Source organism: Nanorana parkeri, unplaced genomic scaffold, assembly GCF_000935625.1.
Source record: "Nanorana parkeri isolate BGI_ZX_2015 unplaced genomic scaffold, ASM93562v1 scaffold443, whole genome shotgun sequence".
Taxonomy (NCBI): domain Eukaryota; kingdom Metazoa; phylum Chordata; class Amphibia; order Anura; family Dicroglossidae; genus Nanorana; species Nanorana parkeri.
The window spans coordinates 1063530-1082499 of NW_017306711.1; the positions used below are offsets into that span (position 1 = coordinate 1063530).

Sequence of the window (18970 nt, forward strand, 5' to 3'; positions counted from 1 at the left end):
TTCTGGCAGGTGGCAGTCAGTCCTGGGAATGTGTAGTTAACAGTGAGCAGTGAAATAGGAGGTAATTGATTCCTTATAGAAGGGGAGGCAGAAATGGACCTTTCACAGGAAAGCACCATGCATTATGCACCATGCAGGTGGGGGAGATTGGTGGGTGAAATTTCAAATGGGAGGAAGAGGGGGCATTTGCCAAGTGTTGACTGAATTGGCATGGCATAGTGGGTATGCACTTCACAGACCGAAAAACATGACAACGTCAAAGATATTATTATTATTACTTATTATTATTATTATTATTATTATTACCATCATTATCATACAGGATTTATATAGCTGCAACAGGTTGTGCAGTGCTTTACAAAATGAAAGGAGACAGTACAGTTGCAATACAATTCAACCCAAAAAAGATTAGGATTGCCCTGTTCGTGAGAGATTACAATCTAAAAGAGAGGGGCAGGTGATACAAAAGGTAATAACTGTGAAGGGATGAGCTGATGGAGAAGGTAAAAGTTAAGTTGTTATAAGCGGGATAGGCTTCCCTTAAGAGATGAGTTTTCAGGGATTGGGTAGAGAAAAGTAGAGACTATGGAGAAATCCTGGAGGTGAGCATGGGAGGAGGTGATGATGAAGCTAGAGATCAGGAGATCTTGGGTGGAGCGGAGTGGATGGTTTCGGGTGACATTTTGAGATGAGGTTGGTGATGTAGCTGGCAGCAGACTTCTGAATGACTTTGTATGTTGATAGTATTTAAAATTTTGATAGTATTTTAAATTTTATGTGCTGGACTAGCGAATACCTGTGGAGGGATTGGCAGAGAGGGGTGGCGGCCCCTTAATGGTTGGCAAGGTGGATGAGTCTGGCATCAGCATTTCTGATCGATTTGAAGGGGAATAGCCTGTGTAGAGCTAGGCCAATGAGAAGAGACTTAGTTGGGGCAAGAGCTAACAAGTGAGTTAATTAGTATCTTTGCTGTGTCATTTGTTAAAGGGGCACATTTTGGCAGAGGTTAACACGGCCAGGTTTGGACAATGATTGGATGTGGGACCTAAAGTGGAGGTCAGAGAGCAGGCTTACTCCTAGCACCCTAGCATGAGTGGAGGGAGTGATAGTTGTGCTATTGATCTTGATAGAAATGTTGGGGGAGGAAACATGGGTGGTGAGGAAATATTATGAGCTCACTATTTGAAAGACTGAGTTTGAGGAAGTGGTGTGACATCCATACTGATATATCGGCTAGTAAATTCGTGATGATTGAGGAGGGCTGAGGAGAGTAGAGAGATAGATTTGGGTGTTGTCAGTGTAGAGGTGGTATTGAAAGCCATGGGAGATTATCAACTGACCCAGGAAGAAGGTCCAGGCACAATAGAAAGGGTCCAAGCACAGAGCCTCGGAGGACCTCTACAGAAAGAGGAAGGTGAGAGGAGGAGACACAGTTATATGTGATATATATACTGTATATTCTGGATGCTCACCCGTAAAAATGTCCATACAAATCCTAAGTAGGTATAGAGGCACTTGCAGATCTTGCAGCATAGATAAGTCAAAGAATCAGCAATTTATTGTCACGTTTCGACGGAGCTCAGCTTAATCAAGAGAAAATATATTTATTTTTAATATACATTATTGATTGTGCAGCATGTGACTATATGTGGTAGACCGGCAACCAAGAGCTGTAGTGTGATCTTACCAATGGAGCTCCTGAGAGATATAAGAAGCCCGTAGTTATTCATTCCACCAACCCCAATCAGTAACTGAAATATCACTTAAAATGGGGTTGGTTTGCTAAAAGAGTAAAGACTGTTCACTTAGAGTACATTTTCATTTTGCAAAGTGATTTTTCACTTAGCTCAATTAATGAGATGAAGCTTTGCTAATAACTTCCATCATCCTATCATGTGCAGGGAAAAGTCTTCTGTTTTCCTTTTCCTTGCACAGAATTTGGTATTTTTTGCAAAATGAATTTTTACATAGCTTCATCCTCATTCACTAATCTATGTGAAAATTCACTTTGCAAAGTGAACATGCTCTACTCCTCTGGAAAACTGAACCCACTGTCTGTCAGTTCTAGAAAGGTCTGAAATAGAGTGAAAACTGCCCAGAACTTTAATCCCATAAGGGCTTGTTCACACGACGTCCGGATTCTGTCCGGACCAGATCCGTGCGCTCATGCACCCTAAATATATCCCTATATGTGTTTTATGGGCTACAGTTCTCGGGAGCGCAGTCCGTTCCTGACAGAAAAAATACTGCATGTTACATTTTGTCCGGTCCGGAAATGCACGAACGTGTCAAAAATGCAACGAAAACGTGCCGAAAACGCACTGCATCTAACATACTGACAGCCCCACTCCAGCCAATAAATAAATATATATAATTTTTTTTAACTGGAAAACATCACAAACACTTCAAAAACACGTCAAGAACGCACTGCATGCAAAGCACCGCGTCTCCAGATCTGACTAGAAAATCGTGTGAACAAGCCTTAAGGACGGTGGCAATTGTCCCAAGTTCTGAACGTAAACAAAACCATAGGGTGGAAGTTTTTTTGGTGATTGGTTGCTGTGCAGTTTTGTTAAATTCCCCCCCCCCCGCACCCCCCGCCCAACCACCCTAGCGCGAAAAGATAAATATTCATATTTTATTGTCACAGAAGTTAACCCCTTAATGACGGAGGCAATTGTCCAAGTTCTCAACGTAAACACAACATAGAATTTGAGCTATATGTCTGTTCAACCCTAACTTTCATGTTAAGTGCATTTACACTTATTATATATATTTCTTTTTACAGGACAAATAGGGCTTTTGTTTGACATCAAATATTTGTAAATGAACTGTAATTATATATGATTACAATCTAACCAATTATGACCAATGAAGAAATTTTCAGTTTTTCCAAACATGCTCACGCATTTAATTGGGAATATCATAACACTGATACGTTTTACTGCAATAAAACACCCATCATTGTATTCTACAATGTCAGCGCTGAAGGGGTTACCGTAATTGTTTTAATATAAAAGAATTAAAAATGGGTCAAACTATTGGGGTGTAAAATTATATTTGAAAACATGCAAAAACAAAAGCAAAAACTGTGCTTGGCGCTAAAGGGGTTAATTTAAAAAAAATATTAAAAATGGCTACAATTATTGAAAAACCCCAAACAATACTGATCAGAGTGATCACAGTTATAAAACTGATTGGCAATGAAGGGAGTACTTTTTTAAAAACTATTATTACTTTTGGGACACTTAGTAGCACTGGGACACTTAGTAGCACTGAGACTCCTGGGACACTTTGTAGTACTGGGACACTTAGTAGCACTGAGAATCCTGGGACACTTTGTAGTACTGGGACACTTAGTAGCACTGGGACTACTGGGACACTTTGTAGTACTGGGGCACTTAGTACACTAAGACTCCTGGGGCACTTAGTAGCACTGAGACTCCTGGGACACTTTGTAGTGCTGGGACACTTGGTAGCACTGGGACTACTGGGACACTTTGTAGTACTGGGACACTTCGTAGCACTAAGACTCCTGGGACACTTAGTAGCACTGAGACTCCTGGGACACTTTGTAGTACTGGGACACTTGGTAGCACTGGGACTACTGGGACACTTTGTAATACTGGGACACTTAGTAGCACTGGGACTACACTGATCTGCCTCTCTCGCCTCATGAGAGAGAAGCAGAGGCAGCGCTGACAGACAATGTTTGAATCATTGGCTGTCCACAATGTATCAATGATCGCAGTAACTGCTTGTCACTGCGATCATGTGACCCAAATTGCAGAATGCCTGAGAAGCCAGACAAGTCCCCGCATTGGATCCCGGCAGGTAAGTAAAACGGGGGGAACGTGGGGCATAGAAGTTAGGACGTTCCGTGCTGTCCTAAAGTCTTTAAATCCCATGCTTTTCAGGACGACATGGAAAGTCCTAACATCGTGAAGAGGTTAAAGGAGATAAATAAAGACAGCAAATAAGACAAGTGAAAGTGACTGCCCTTGTCTGTTTTTTGTTATGTCCCATAAGGCCAATACACACAATGCCGTTTAGTTCACAAGTGCAGTCATCATCAGAAATTGGGTGCTGTGCTGCTGCTTATCATCACACAGAAAGGAAGACATTGTATGATTGCTTCTGCTTTTTACCGTGACTATAATTATCCTTTATGGACATCCTACCATGTCAGAGATGGAGCCAGTGTCACAAGAACAACCTATCGGCTCCATCTCTCTATGCTGAAGCCTCTCTGAAGAGTGGGAAGCTTATGTTACACTCTCTAATGGGACAGGGAATTGAGAACTGCCAGGAAGGACCGAGACAAAGATGATGATTCCCCCTCCCTGTCTTTTATCTCCGCCTGTCTGAGGTGATCTGGCCTCTCCACAAAGTCCTTGCATCCAGAGATGCTCTGATTACAGGAAGGTCATTTAGCTGGAGACTCGGAATATAAAGGAGTGACATGCTGCGCTGATGATCCATGTTTACGTGTAGCGGATTCCACACAAGAAACTCAGTTCCGTCCAAATGATGAGAAGGTGAGTTATTTCCTAATTCTGAGAGCACAGACTCTACAGGATTCATATGATGTCTTCACAAGGCTAGCTGCATGAGATCTGTGTACATGTCTTCAGTAGGTTTCTATGTGCAGCTTTAAAAAAAACAGCTTAAAATCACTCTGCAATATATTTCTATGTGTAGTTGTTTCTGTGTTTAATCTGCATTTCTATATATAGATGGAGGTAGCCATTTTTGCTGGTTACATACTGTATACAGGCTGTGCTTGCTGCATGTACATCTCTCTCACTGCCAGCCTGTACCGTGTACATCTCTCTCACAGCCAGCCTGTACCGTGTACATCTCTCTCACAGCCAGTCTGTACCGTGTACATCTCTCTCACTGCCAGCCTGTACCGTGTACATCTCTCTCACAGCCAGCCTGTACCGAGTACATCTCTTCCAGCCTGTACTGTGTACATCTCTCTCACGGCCAGTCTGTACCGTGTACATCTCTCTGACTCCCAGTCTGTACCGTGTACATCTCTATGACTGCCAGCCTGTACTGTGTACATCTCTCTCACCAGCAGCCTGTCAGTATTTTTCTTGAATGAATGAAATACTAAGACCTCATACATACAGGCCAGTTGTGTTAATCTCCAGAGAAGTTGTCTAGAAAGTAGCTAGAACATTTCTAAACGCACCTGGAAGCATGGAATGCTCTGCTCTGGCTGAATGTACACCTTTGAGCAGCTTTTAGGTACATTCAGTGTAGCTCAGTCTACTCCATCAATAATCTTCTGCTCCCCAGGACCGTTTATCTGTCTGAATGTACACAGCGAAATCTGTCTGAATTTACACAGCAAAATCTGTCTGAATGTATGTAAATGAGACTGAACACAGAAGGGAAAAGGGTTCTGGGAAGCATCAAAGTTGCTTATACTTTCCAACAAACTTCTCTTGGGTTTAACACAGTCGGTCGTGTGCATGAGGCCTTCTCTTTTTCCTGTGTGTAGTTGTTCCCGTTCTTAGTCGCGTTTAGACGTCTTTACATGTGTTCAGACGCGTTTAGATGCGTAAAATCAGGCTGAACACTCCCAGGACGTAGAAGATTCTTGTTTATATAAACTGAGCTAGACTGAATGTACCTGGTTGCTGCTAGATGTGTAAGTGTGCATTCGTCCATAGCAAAGCATTCCATGCTTCCAGGTATGTTTAGAAATGAGCTCCAAACACACCTGGACTCATTTGCAGTAAACTCCCAGTTATCCGGTGCCCATGGGGATTAGTAGATGTCGGATAACTGTAGTTTCTGGTTGCTTGAGAGTTACTATTAACTGTCAATAAACACCCGCTCCTTCACCCAGGGCCCCATTCATCTGATGGCTAGATTCTGCTATTGGCTATTTCAAATTGCCATAGCCAATAGCAGGCTGGCTATTGCACACACCCACTTCCTGTTGTTTACATTCACCTGCCAGCTGCAGAATCTAGCCATCGGCCGCACAAGATGAAAACAGAGAATTTCATTAGCAACAAAATAAATTCAGTTGATACAAATTTTTTTAGTGTGCACATGTCTATCAAGCATCCGGCAAAAATATTGAGGACATATTGTGTCCTCGATTTTTTTTTTTTTGGTCTGGTTCCTTGAATGCCGGATAGTGGGGAGTTTATTGTATTTTCATTGCCGTGTGCATGGGGCCTAAAAGTGAATGTGGTTTTTGTTAAGGAAACTCAATTAATTCCAAAATTAAATGTTAAAATCGAACACAATTTTAAACAATATTCTACAAGTCCCTGGTGCCATTGTCGCATGCCATCAGAGGCCAGTCTGTCAATCATGCACATGAAGGATGAACAAGCATTTCCCCATACAAAAGGTACATCAGAAATTACTTTTAAAGGAACCTAACAATATTCATTCTCAATGTGTACTCGCTGAAGACCAACTACATTATCCCTTTAATCATTATGGTGTGTGAAGCCGATAATAAAATAAAAACTGTACATGAGGATCACACAGGAAATGAAGATCACACATAAGGATCACACAGGAAATGTGGAACCGGTCTTAATAAATATCTCCTAGAACTGTTGTTGGTCATTTCAAGTTCCTTGTTAATAAATTGCACTGCCTTTTATATTGTTAGAATTGAATTACCTGGGCACAATTTGATTATGAAATCAGAAATCTTAGCATGAGACAGGCTGTGACTGGGTGAAATCAATGGCTACAAATCTTGGTCTGCACATAGCTGTAACTGTGTGGAACTGTGTGAATAAAAGAGCAGTTGTATTTATACACCATATGGAGTTCTGTAAGCATTTATAAGATTTAATTGATCCCAGAGCAATCTTCTGTTGCGCAATAGCCATTTATTGTCAAGGATTTTTCTGTATCCTGTACTATCTCAGTAGTGCTACCTCAGTACCTCAACATCACAAACATTTTGCAGAAGGCTTTTAACTACTGTAGTCTGGGGGTGTGCATTGCACAATTTGGAGCAATGCTGAATTTGTTTTCAGACATAAAAACCCCCTGACCAAAAGTGCAATTTTCATATACACATGAAGGAGATGGCTTACCTGATAAATTGTTGTACTTGCCATAAGGAAAGCAGATAACATAATGGTGGAAAATAGGCAGTTTAAGCATTCTTTGATGGACCACATTGTTGCCCAACCTTTAAAACCTCTCCCCACTGATTGACAGGAGTCTGGGAAATGAATTAGACAGTGCTGTTGTCCTTGGTTCTGGACACAAGGGAATGTCCATACACACCAACATGGTTAGTTAGCAGTTAGGGCTTTTGGGACAAGTAATCCAGAAACCTGTCGTGACATCACATTTTGTTTACATTGGAAGTCCCATGACATCACCTCTGACATCAGTATTTTAGACAAACTGAACTGGTCTTCTTGACTATTAGAATACAGGGGCTGGATCAAGCCTTCCTCCCTCTAGCTTAAAATACTGTAAAAAATAAAATAAATAATATAATTAAAAAATGATACTCCCCTCATTGATCCTCTGGGCCCATGGAACACAGTGGGAGCTTTTGAATGACACTTGTGCGCATTTCATGCCGGTCAAGCTCTGACACAAGCCTGTACACTGTCATCCAGGATGTTTGCGATTTTAGTACTGCTGTACTAATTGGCAGCTGGTCCAACCGGACCCATTCTTATCTTCGTGCTACTCCAGCAGGGGGTCTAAACCTCTGCTGTGAGCCTGCTGTTTACACAAAAGGGTCCTTCTCCTACTGGATGGGACAGGCTTTTCTGCTTAAGCCTTGACTGCTTTCCAAACATACCAAACTGTAAGAGTTTGCACCTTTTTGTTTTAATGCACCTGTGATGTTTTTATCTGAAATAAACTAAAAGTTAAATTGTGTTTTAGAACAGAACTCTAGTAGCTGTGCTTAGAAAAGGCACACAGGGGGCAAAAGACTAGTCAGATACTGCATGTGGTCTCCATGCATCTGATCTTTCACCCATTACTGACTTGCCGTGCCTTGTTCTGTACTGTATGGACGTGGCTATCTTGGTAGAGGCGGGGATTTACTTCCTCATTTCAGAAATTCCAGCAAGGAGAACAGTGAGCAGCACAGTAATTGATATAGTGATGTCACTGTCTATGAGCAGGGCTTGAAAAATCCACTCGTCTTCTTGTCTGTGACGAGAGGACGCCGAAGCCGGACGAGTAGCTTCCCGGCCGGCCGTTGTAATTAAACGGCCGGCCGGGAGCTTTACACTCAAGCGATCGGGCGTCTCGCTCGTATTAGCAGCAGCTGTCACTGGCTGCTGCCAGTCCCGAGGCACGGCTGCTTTGTGACAGGAGAGCAAAGGGAGCTCAGTAGACGATCTCCCTCTGATCTCCTCTCAAGTCCCCAAATGCAGGAAGTAATGTATATTACATCACTTCCGCATTCTGCTGTAACTCTCCAGCTTTACAGCAGTAAAAGCATCGCCTATGGCCAATTCTCAATGTGGTCGTTTTTTTGCGATTTTGCATGTGTGCACAATTTTAAGGCTTGACATGTTTGGTATGTATTTACCCAACGTGACCCCATCTTTTATATTTTACCAAAAATATGGGTAAGAATAAATGTTTTTTAACATAACATAGGGAAAACTTTTTCCCCAAAAAATTTACGGTACTTTTTTCATTATATAGTAAAAAATAAAACCCCAGTGGTGATTTATATAGTATACCACCAAAAGAAAGCTCTATCTGTCCCTAAAAAATGTTAACATAAATTGCAAGGCTATAGACCGGTCATGCTTACTGGTGAAATGTGTTACTGACTGGTGAGACACCATCAAATTTTTCAAGCCCTGACTATGAGGCTGGAGGCACATGGCTGTCTAGGCATTCTCACAGACCTGGAAAAGCACTGCTATCTTTCAGGAGGAATTCAAGGCAAAAGGTACATTTTCAGGGTACTGCTTTGGCACAAATATTTAAATGTTCTCTATATAACATAGCAAATCTTCACTTTTTAAGTTCAGTTCCATTTTAAGGGATATTAATGGTTTAAGATTATTTATGTGAAAGAGACCTTGTCACCATACCATTTAATGTCAACAAATATCTTTCAATTAGATTATATATGCAATACAGTACCTTATGCATGGTTTTTACCTGGAAAAGCCTCCATTGTGTAGTCATCCAAAAGCCCTGAGATTGCTGCTGGGCATCACCATATTAGATGTGATGTCAGCGGCCCCAGCAGACTCACAGCTGTGAGCCAAGTGACACTCTATAGTATTCCCTTGATTCCGCCTCTGGCAGCTACATTAAATGACAATAATGGGGGGCAGATGAGCTGGGCCAGCCCAGAATATAATTATACATTCTCAGAAGAAGAGAGTGACGGTTGACGAAGGGAGGGCAGCGTCAGGGAATTGACTCTTCCTGGAATAGTCAAATTGTATAGCAAGTTCAAAGGCACACTGCAAGTGAATAAATAAATAATTTATGTCAAGGAAAAATACTGCAAATAAGCATTTAAAATGTTTCTGAGCCTTTACCTGCAATTTTTTTTAGGTTAGTGACAGTTTCTTTAAAGTGAACCTAAACTCAAGAGCTTAATCTTAGAAATGCATTCAAGTACCTTAACTATTAACAAAAATGAATTTTATTTGTGTATCACTCGTGCTGTGTGCTGACAGTGTCCTTCCTTCTGGAGGGTGGCTACTTTTGTTCCCCATGGTCCCTATGTGTGTTGTAAAATAGCCACTGCTCCAAGCTTGCTCCCGGATAGACTACCATCTCATTACAAATTAGTAAACTAAATATGAGATTGTAGTCCATCACGGGAACTGACCATATATTATGAATACTAAAGGCTTTGAAGTCCGCTTTAGTAGGTAAAGCTTGAATGAGAGACCTGAGGTCTGTTTCCACTGTAAGGCGGCTGAATTTGAGCTCGGACAGAGCATGTATCATGCTGGAGGAGACTCTTGGGATAAGTGGTCAGATTTCTAGGACTCAAGTGAGTTGTCTCCAGGCTCCTGAGGTGGTGAGAGAGTTCAGTGGGGTCAGGCAGGAAGACGCTACTTTAAGTGCCAACAGCACTTTTGGTAACCCCTTGTGAAAGAGGTAGGGGAGGTGTAGTTACCTGAGTAAATGAGCACTGCCAAGTGGGCTGTTATGACTACTGGGGCTTCCTTCATATCCTGGTGATTCACTCTGTGAAGACTAGTCCCAGAGGAATTGCCTTCTGGCATACCAGGTTTAAGGGGCCACTGAAAATCTGCCTTAGAGGAAGATTGCGACCCCTGGGGTTTGCCTTTTTAGTCATCAGGCTGCAGGTATGGATTTTCTGCTGCTTTGAATGATTTAAATGAGATACTGTAGATCTGGAATCTGTTCTGAAGTTCTCCTCCTGCTCCCGTAGCCAGACTACAACCCCTCAAGGCTTCCCTTTAATTTTTTTTCCAATGACAACTGTAACAGTGATGCATGGGCACAAACTATATACCTATAACTTGTTTTCGGTGTTGAAAGCCCTGCACCATGACCCACGTGCGCTGGGTTCTCTGGCCCAGAAGTAGTTAAGGTTGACTTTGCCCTTCAAAAATTGAAAGAAACTGCCATCCTAATGGTCTAATCCTCTGGAGTCCTCTCAAATATCTCTATGGCTTGAAATGTACTGAATAATTAACAAGCAAAGCTTGCCAGAATCCATCTGCATTATGCAAAAATGTGGATTGAAAAATACCTTATTTGTTGCTTTTTCTGAACATTTAGCAATGGCCCATTTTGTTAGCATCTGTGTAATGTGCCTGAACAAAACTATTTTGAATAATCTAGTGTCGTTAGAATATTTGTTTGGCTTAATAGGTTACTTGTTTGCACGTTGGCAAAGAATATTTCTGCTTTACAGGAACTGCAATCTCTTTTGTAAAATAACTTTCAAAATGTTTATCTTTACTTGCAAGAGAATTCTGATTACTTAACATCTCCATTGTAACATGCAGTATGACATGTAAAAAGAGAAATCTTCCATCTGTCTGTTTTTCTTTTCTTAGAATGTTCTGGTATCAGTGGCCTAACTACAAGATATAAGAATTTTAAAGGTCATTCCATGTCAGTTTTGGACAGACAGCGGTGGGATAAAGCACACACCAGCTTTAATATCTTTTGAAAACTCAAAATCACACTTGTCATGGCTATGAGGAACTGAGCCGGAACCTATAACTCTCCGTAATGGACTCACCAATGTGATTTAACCCACCAATGTTCACCTGTAGCTGCTCAGACAATAACCTTAAAGTAAACCCATCAAGTTGTGAAGTGTATATAAATTAAGGGCCCCATGTATAAAGTAGCAGTATGGTCTTATCATCACAACAGCAAAATAAAAAAAAGAGGAAGCATAGTTCACATTTGTAAAACACAATGGTATGCTTTACAAATGGACTTAGAGCTTTGCTTGTTTTGGGGCTCCAAAGGATGAGGAACACTATTGAAATACATGGGAGGGGGAAGGAGGAGAGCCACAGAGTTCTTTCTGCTGGGAACACTGCAGGCTCCACATTGTGGCCTGCATTTTATGTAAAAAGCAAACAATTGCAGGCTACTGTGGGTGTCTGTTGTTTACCAGTATTATCATTATGGTATTCATATTAGTTTACACACTTTGTAGGCAGCAAACAGAATTATTCAGTGAACTGCTTATGCTAGACAGGAAATGTTGAAACAGAAGTCAGAAAATCCCCTCAGTTTACCATAGTCTGAAATCTGTTTTATTCAAATCACCAGATTTCAGTTAGATAGCACTTGCTTCTAGGATGGTACGCAGCCAACATCACATGATTCTATACTGTGCAACCTTCAACCTCCTGTCTATTACCTGAGCTGAATAATAATAATAATAATAATAATTATTATTATTATTATTACTGATAATATTCAACATATGCTTTTAAAACTGTCTTGTCCTAAGATCATAGGTCTGCCCTTTTTAGTTAATCTGTTGATAGATTGGGTAACCATCTGAGACGTTCTCACTTTGTAGGCAATAGTGCCAAGAACTACACATAATACATTCAAAGTTGTAACCAGTTGTAATCATTTTTTGCTTTCACCACACATTTATTATGCTTAATTGTTCTAGATAAAAAAAGACCTTACAAATGGAGGTTTCGGGATTGAAAACACGTGAAAAACGATGGTTGTTGATGTGTCAACATTTGATACAGTAGTGCGCTCTTTAAGAATTATTTATATTAGAAATGTATACATTTTGAAACAAAATATTTTGGTCATATTAGATGCATATCTAAGGAAAGAACTGAGGGTTTCTATGGGCATAGATTTCGATGAGGCAGTGTGAACTGTCCAAGGCAGACTCATTGGTAAATAAGATCAATTGTAATCTGACTAGATGAGTGATACAACATGTGTGGAAGCAAACATTTTAGTGTTTTTTGCGGATGTGTCACAAGCTCATACGCTTTTGCATACAATTGCAATACTTGTTATGGAATACTTAGCATGTCCCCTTGTTTTGCAGGCTCAGCCAGTATGGGCAACAAGCAGGTCATTGCTGGGGAGCTAGGGGTGAATCAGAGCCCGGTAATAGCGGAGATCCAGGCTATGTACTGTGAAGGAGATAAAGACAAAGCACATGACCTGGTGAAGAGCATCTGTGAAGAGAACCTTCCACGGCAAGAAAAGGTGAGCAAGTGGTATCTAAAAAGGCCCTTACTACTATGCTGTCATCAACTTGGTACAAAAACTGGCAAACCAGAGCCAGGATATTTTTTTTAATTTTCTTGGCCTTGTGACAGTGCACATCATCTGAGGGAAACAAAATGCCTTTCCCCCGAGATTGCAGGAAATTCTGCAGGTTTCAGATGGCATTTCCCAGGAAGGCACTTGTGATGTAGCTTTCCCAGAATGCATCTGTGAGGTCAGGGCTATATCAGCAGTGCCGCACTCAACAGGGAAGTGGAAAAACAGTAATTATAAGTAAAAGGAAAAAAAATGTTTAACGAATAAATGTAAGATGATTTTATATGATCATACAGAGCTAATCTCCTTAAACTTTTAGGGTTCATTCATGAATCTTACTAAAATGTTACATAAACCAAGAAATAAACTGTAACATAATATCCTGTGCAGTCAAAATTGTGTTTAAAAGTTAAGGAAGGGAATTTATCAAAACTGGAGCAGACAAAATCTGGAGCAGCTGTGCATAGCAACCAATCAGCTTCTATCTTTCATTTTCAAATCTTAACTGAACAAACTGAGAGAAGCTGATTGGTTGCCATGCACAGCTTCGCCAGATTTTGTCTGCTCTAGTTTTGATAAATTCCCCCAATGAGTACTGTAAGTTGGATGTGACCAACACAGTAAACTGCATTATGACCAGGGACAAAGTTCAACTTCCCTTCTGCCCTAGACCAATTTGTAAAGCTACCGTAGTTGACTGCTTTAACCCTAGTATCAAACATAGCCACACAAGGCTTGCTGAGTCTTGGGACAGAGTCTGCAAGGGTAATTTTGCCTAATCTTCTTCAGTACACCCAGAAATAGAAATTTAGAAGAGTATGTTAACTGTTGCCCTGCTAGCAGTTTGGTCCTACCTGTATGGACCAAGACCAGGTGAATTATAAATACATAGTACACTACTCGACCAATACAAAAACCCCACACTGTGCACATAGCAGCACAATGAAGACTCACCCACATTGGCATCTGTCTAGAATGTATTATTCATGGGAATCTGTTACTGACAGTCAACAACATAATGTCAGGATGCCTGTGGGTGCTGCCCCTTGTAGCTGCTGCCTTAGGTCATGACATATGTTGGCTATGCAAAAATTGAGCCCTAATTGTGACAAAAAAGCAAGTATCCTCTCATTTTCTGCATGCTGAACAGGTTGTCAATGTAGCCAAAAGGTGTCTTCTATAAGCCTGTGTGTAGTGCTCTCTGCTAACAGGCTCTAGTGACTCTATGAATTCTGCTGGAAGAAATAAGTGGCCTAATTGTTTCTATTCTAACCAGCCACGTTTGTCCAGCCAGACACGCTATAATTTTTTTTAGCCATGATCTGAACATTGCTAGGTAGGATGGCAGAGCTTCTACATCAGGCAAATATGAGCAATAGTTTAAAGTACCATCTAATACCTGAAGAGACCTTCCGGCATGTTAGAAAATATCAGGAACTGAATAAGGATTGTTTTCTTTTCTTCGTAGAAAGTGGAGATATCTGTTGAAAGGGGAAGTCGGATGAAACATTGTGCCTTATTCAGTGACACTGTCCTTCCAATGAGAATAGCAAGTCTCTCGTGTCTCCTCCAAAATGATTGCGCTTTCTATAGTTAGCCTTTGCTGAAATTAGAGTAAACCTTTCACTAACTTTACAAGTCTGATTGAATACATCCCTAACATGTCACAATATACAACCACAGAATTTTTCAAAAAAGTTGCACCTGTTACCATTAAAGAGCAGTTCTTCAGTTCCGGTCAAGCGACAGACTGACATTTAGGCCTCATTCACACCTACCAATTAGGTGTGACTTGGAATTCAGAATTCCAAATCTTCCATTTACATTTACTGTCAAGTTTATGAGCGGGTGACAGCGGCTGCATCTGAAAGTGACAGAACACTGACACACCACTTGTAATCATATGTAATACAGTTACATGCGGTTAGGAATCAATCACTATCCCTGGACACATGAACAATGCATCCAGGGATAGTAATTGACTGCTAAGAGCATGAAGTGTTTAATTTTCCTGTCGCTTTTAAATGCAGCCTCCCTCACCAGATCATTGACTTGAACAGGTGACCGTAAATGTAAACAGAAGATTTGGAATTCCTGCTGCGGGAAATTACAAGTTCCTGCTGTAGGAATCCCAAATCGCACATATTTGGTAAGTCTGAATGAGGGCTAAGGCAAGGCAGGAGGAAGCATTTTCTCAGTCAGTCCGCTTTTCTCCAGTGATTAGACTGCATTATTGTAACTTTGTTGCAAGTCACATGGTGAGCAGCAGGAGCTGATCTGTGTCACACATTTGTGAACAAAGCCAAGAACTGCACAGGCAATAGGATAATCTTTGAGCCAGTATCAGTCCAGGAGTTAGATTCTAACTGTGGATGATGCCTATAGAGAAAAGCAGATGAAGGAAGTACTGTGATCTCTGTCTGATAAGTGGTAATGCTGTCTCTCAGCAAAGGAGCTGAAATGTAGGAATTCTACTTGTGTTTGTGTTTCTAGACACAATGTGTAGCAGAAGGTAGGAAAACAATGTGTGTTGCGATAACCAAGTTCTTATTAACAGACTGTGTGCTTTGTGTGTGTGTGCAGCTCCATCTCTTAAGAATCAGCGCTGCCTGTGGGGACTTACCATCTGTGCGCTATCTGCTTCATGAAGCTCAAGTGCTTTTACCAACAGAACCCAATGATGACAATCCAGCAGTACTTGCAGCTCATTGTGGCCACGGAGACACCGTAGCATTGTTACTGGATTCCTTGCCAGGTAAAAGACCTTTCTCTGTTTGGTAAAGTGAACCTGTCTTTGCTCATGCATTACAAAGCAACTAGTTCATTTTAAAGCTGGCTCCCATAGCATGTTACATTTACCTTCTCTTCACTCCTCCGCCGCCCCAGTCACTGCTGGAAGTGATCTGTATGAATATGGAATATGTGGTGGGAACTGGAGGTGCAAGATTTAAAATGTCCGCCGTTCAAATTTAAAGCAACAAATTCCAAGTGGACTCCTGATGAATTCACTGATAAATTTTGTATGCGTGAGAGAAAACTTCTCTGAAAAGAAGACAAACGTTGAAAAATGTACTTTGTTGGAGGAAGTGAAAATCATGTTTGAGAGACTTACAGCTTTCTAAAAATAATTTTCATTACACTAGGAATGTTTAAAACCAAGATGAGTGGTCTTCTGTAGTAGAAATGTAACGCTAAGCTCACAAACATGTTTATTTAAATATATTCCTCAAAGGATCCCCAAAGGAGTCCCAAAGGACAGAAATCTACTTTGTGTTACCAAATGCCTTTGCACACCCAGATATTACCTTGCAAATGTAATGTTGACTTTACTACTGAAAGCAGAACTGTGGGAGGTCCACCAACTACAGGCTGCCCAAAAGAGGGGCGAATACCAGACCAGTCACAAGAGAGGGAACAGTGACTGGTCTTTATTGCTGGAAACTCCTGCACAGAGGCAAAGCGAAGGAGTTCTTTCAGGCTGAATTACTTAGTAGCGTCACATGGGGGGTGCGGCCCGCACCGGGTGACACCAAAATGACTGACAGTCATTTTGGTGTCAGCCCCTCTTTAAAGCCGGACACTCTAACATGGACCGGGAGTCTACAGCGGGACAAGAGAGAGGGCATGACCCGGCGGGATCAATATCCTCTCCTCTCTTTGCTGACGGCCATCTTGAAGTACATCACCCCACATGCGTGATGATGTCACACCACTGACGTCATAACGCATGCACGGCGGCCACACCACTTATGATATGCAATTTGCTTACTTTGGCTGTCCCTAATGCACTAGGCCAGGGGTAGGCAACATTGGCACTCCAGCTGTTGTGGAACTACAAGCCCCATGAGGCATTGCAAAACGCTGACAGCCGCAGGCATGACTCCCAGAGGCATGTGGGAGTTTGTAGTTCCAGCACATCTCCAGCATGCCTACTCCTGTACTAGGCCAACCTTTCTTAACTTGGGTTCCCCCAGAGGTTGCTGGGGGTACCATGAACAGTAAGCAGTGGCTTGGTAAATTCCCACCGACCGGTGCCTGCATAGCTCTTACACCAATGCCACTTGGCAGAGCCAGTGAGGTGGGACCAGTGGAGCATTTTCTTCCATATTTAAGGTATGTAAGTATGTAACCACTGATGCCAATGATCTTTTCAGCTCTCTGTAAGAGTGGCATTCCTCCTAGAAATGCCAGGGGCATTCTTAATGACCCTCAATGTAAAGGGGCATTCTACCACTGACCAACAGTGTAATGCGGTTCTCATTCTTCTTATTACCAATGTAAGGGGGTACATCTCTCAGTGGCCACCAATATAAGTGAACACTACACTGGCCACTAATGCCAGGGTTACTTCTCCTACTGTTCACCACTATAATAGATTGCTACACTGGACAGCAGTGTAAGGGGACATTTTTGCTCTGACCTCCAATATAAGAGGGCACTTCTATACCACCAATGTAAGGGGATATGTTCTTCTGACCACCAGTGCAAAGGTGAACTACAATTCCCACTAGAGCTGCAACAGTTAATCGATTTAGTCGATTAAAATCGACGATTGAAAACGTTGGCAACTGTTCGGGGCTCTACACGCGGCCTGAAGCACACGCTGCTCACGTCAAACTAGTAATCCATCACTGGAGCCTTTTTTTTTTAATCCGATTTAACCGATTAATCGAACTTAATAATCGGCCAACTAATCGATTATGAAAATAATCGTTAGCTGCAGCCCTAATTCCCACTGTCTGTATTTCTTTTATGGCCTTTATTATTCTTTTCATTCCGTGATTATTACTCAAAATGATTTTTTTTTAACACCCCTCTGTTTGACAATATGATCTGTTTTGTGTATCAAATAGGTGTGTGACATTCATTATCACATTTAAAGCTTACAGATTGTGCTACTGTACCATCAGCTATAGATATAACGGCCCAATGTGGTTTTTTTTTTAATGCACATTTATAAAGCACTGCACTGTCCATTATAACTTAGTGCTCCACTTGCTTCAGACTCCCAAAGCAAGCAGAGTACTATCAAAATAAAATAACATGCAAAAATCAAAAGAAAGCTGGGATAAAAAGTCCAGTTACTTTGCACTTCACTCAGCTATCAGCCATCACACAAACTCACTGTCAGAGCACTGATTGTAAGGCTGTTCAAAAAGTAGGACACAGGCAGCCTCCTTAATGGCCAACTTCACCCACATTTAAGGCTTCCTGTCTTCTGATTTCTTTTTATTTGAGTGTTTTTATAGGTGTACAGTCCTGATTATTGTGACATATGTATTGAGCAGTTTGGTCAAGTGTGGGTATTGAGCTGGTGTTTGTATGCTGTGCAGATATAAATGCTTTTGTCTCTTCTTCCAACCCTTCAGATGTATGTAGTCACAAGACTCTTCTGAACTGGCTGCTGGTCACAAGTTGTGAACAGGGACATCTCCCTTTAGTGAAGCTTTTGATCCTGACGTATCGCGCTGACCCCAACTGCTACGCCATAAGGAATAATGAGTTCCCAGTTCTATGCAAGCTGCCTCTATATGCTTCCATCATGGCAGGTACTGAGTGTATTTGATACATCTAATACTGGCAGAAAAAGCGATCAAGAATTATGACAGTATAGGTTATTAGTTGCCACTTTCTATCTCCTTTTCCTTTCCAGTCAGTGTGTCTTTTTATTTAACCACTTGCCGTCCGGAGCAATTTCTTACTATTTGCACACACAAAATATACATTTTGGGCTATAAAAAAAATCTTCAAACCCCCGAAATAATGATATATGTTATGAAAGCAGAGGCCCTGTAGAATACAGAGATGCTAGTTGCAATTTTTTATGTTGCACGGTGTTTGCACAAATGTTTATCAAACCAGTATTTTTAGGATAAAATAAACTACATTTAAAATTTAGGCCACAGAAACAGGATATAATACCCAATTTTTTGGTAAAATATGAAAGACGGGATCACGCCGGGTAAATAGTTACCAAACATGTCAAGCCTTAAAACTGCTTTCGCCCGCAAAACCGCAAAAAACTTCAATACCCACAATTTCCCATATGGAACACTTTAAACGCTTTTTCACAGCGGTGACACAAGGAAGTATAGGGCTTCCTATGGGCATCTTGAAAAGGTTAACAAACTTCTACATGGATCTGGTTATTAGGAGTGGGATAGAACCTATGAAAATTCAATATAGAAATACAGATGTATTTTTCGTTTTTGAACATAGATACTCT

At 41.3% G+C, this 18970-nt stretch overlaps 1 protein-coding gene across 1 annotated transcript in view; it reads left to right on the forward strand.

Moving 5' to 3' along the window:
• Positions 1 to 18970, forward strand: part of LRRK1 (leucine rich repeat kinase 1) — a 98617-nt gene that overhangs the window by 10314 nt on the left and 69333 nt on the right. The window contains exons 2-4 of the mRNA XM_018560267.1: positions 12524 to 12687; positions 15328 to 15499; positions 18114 to 18293. Of these exons, the coding sequence (XP_018415769.1) occupies positions 12524 to 12687; positions 15328 to 15499; positions 18114 to 18293 (516 nt within the window). The remainder of the gene's footprint in view (positions 1 to 12523; positions 12688 to 15327; positions 15500 to 18113; positions 18294 to 18970) is intronic.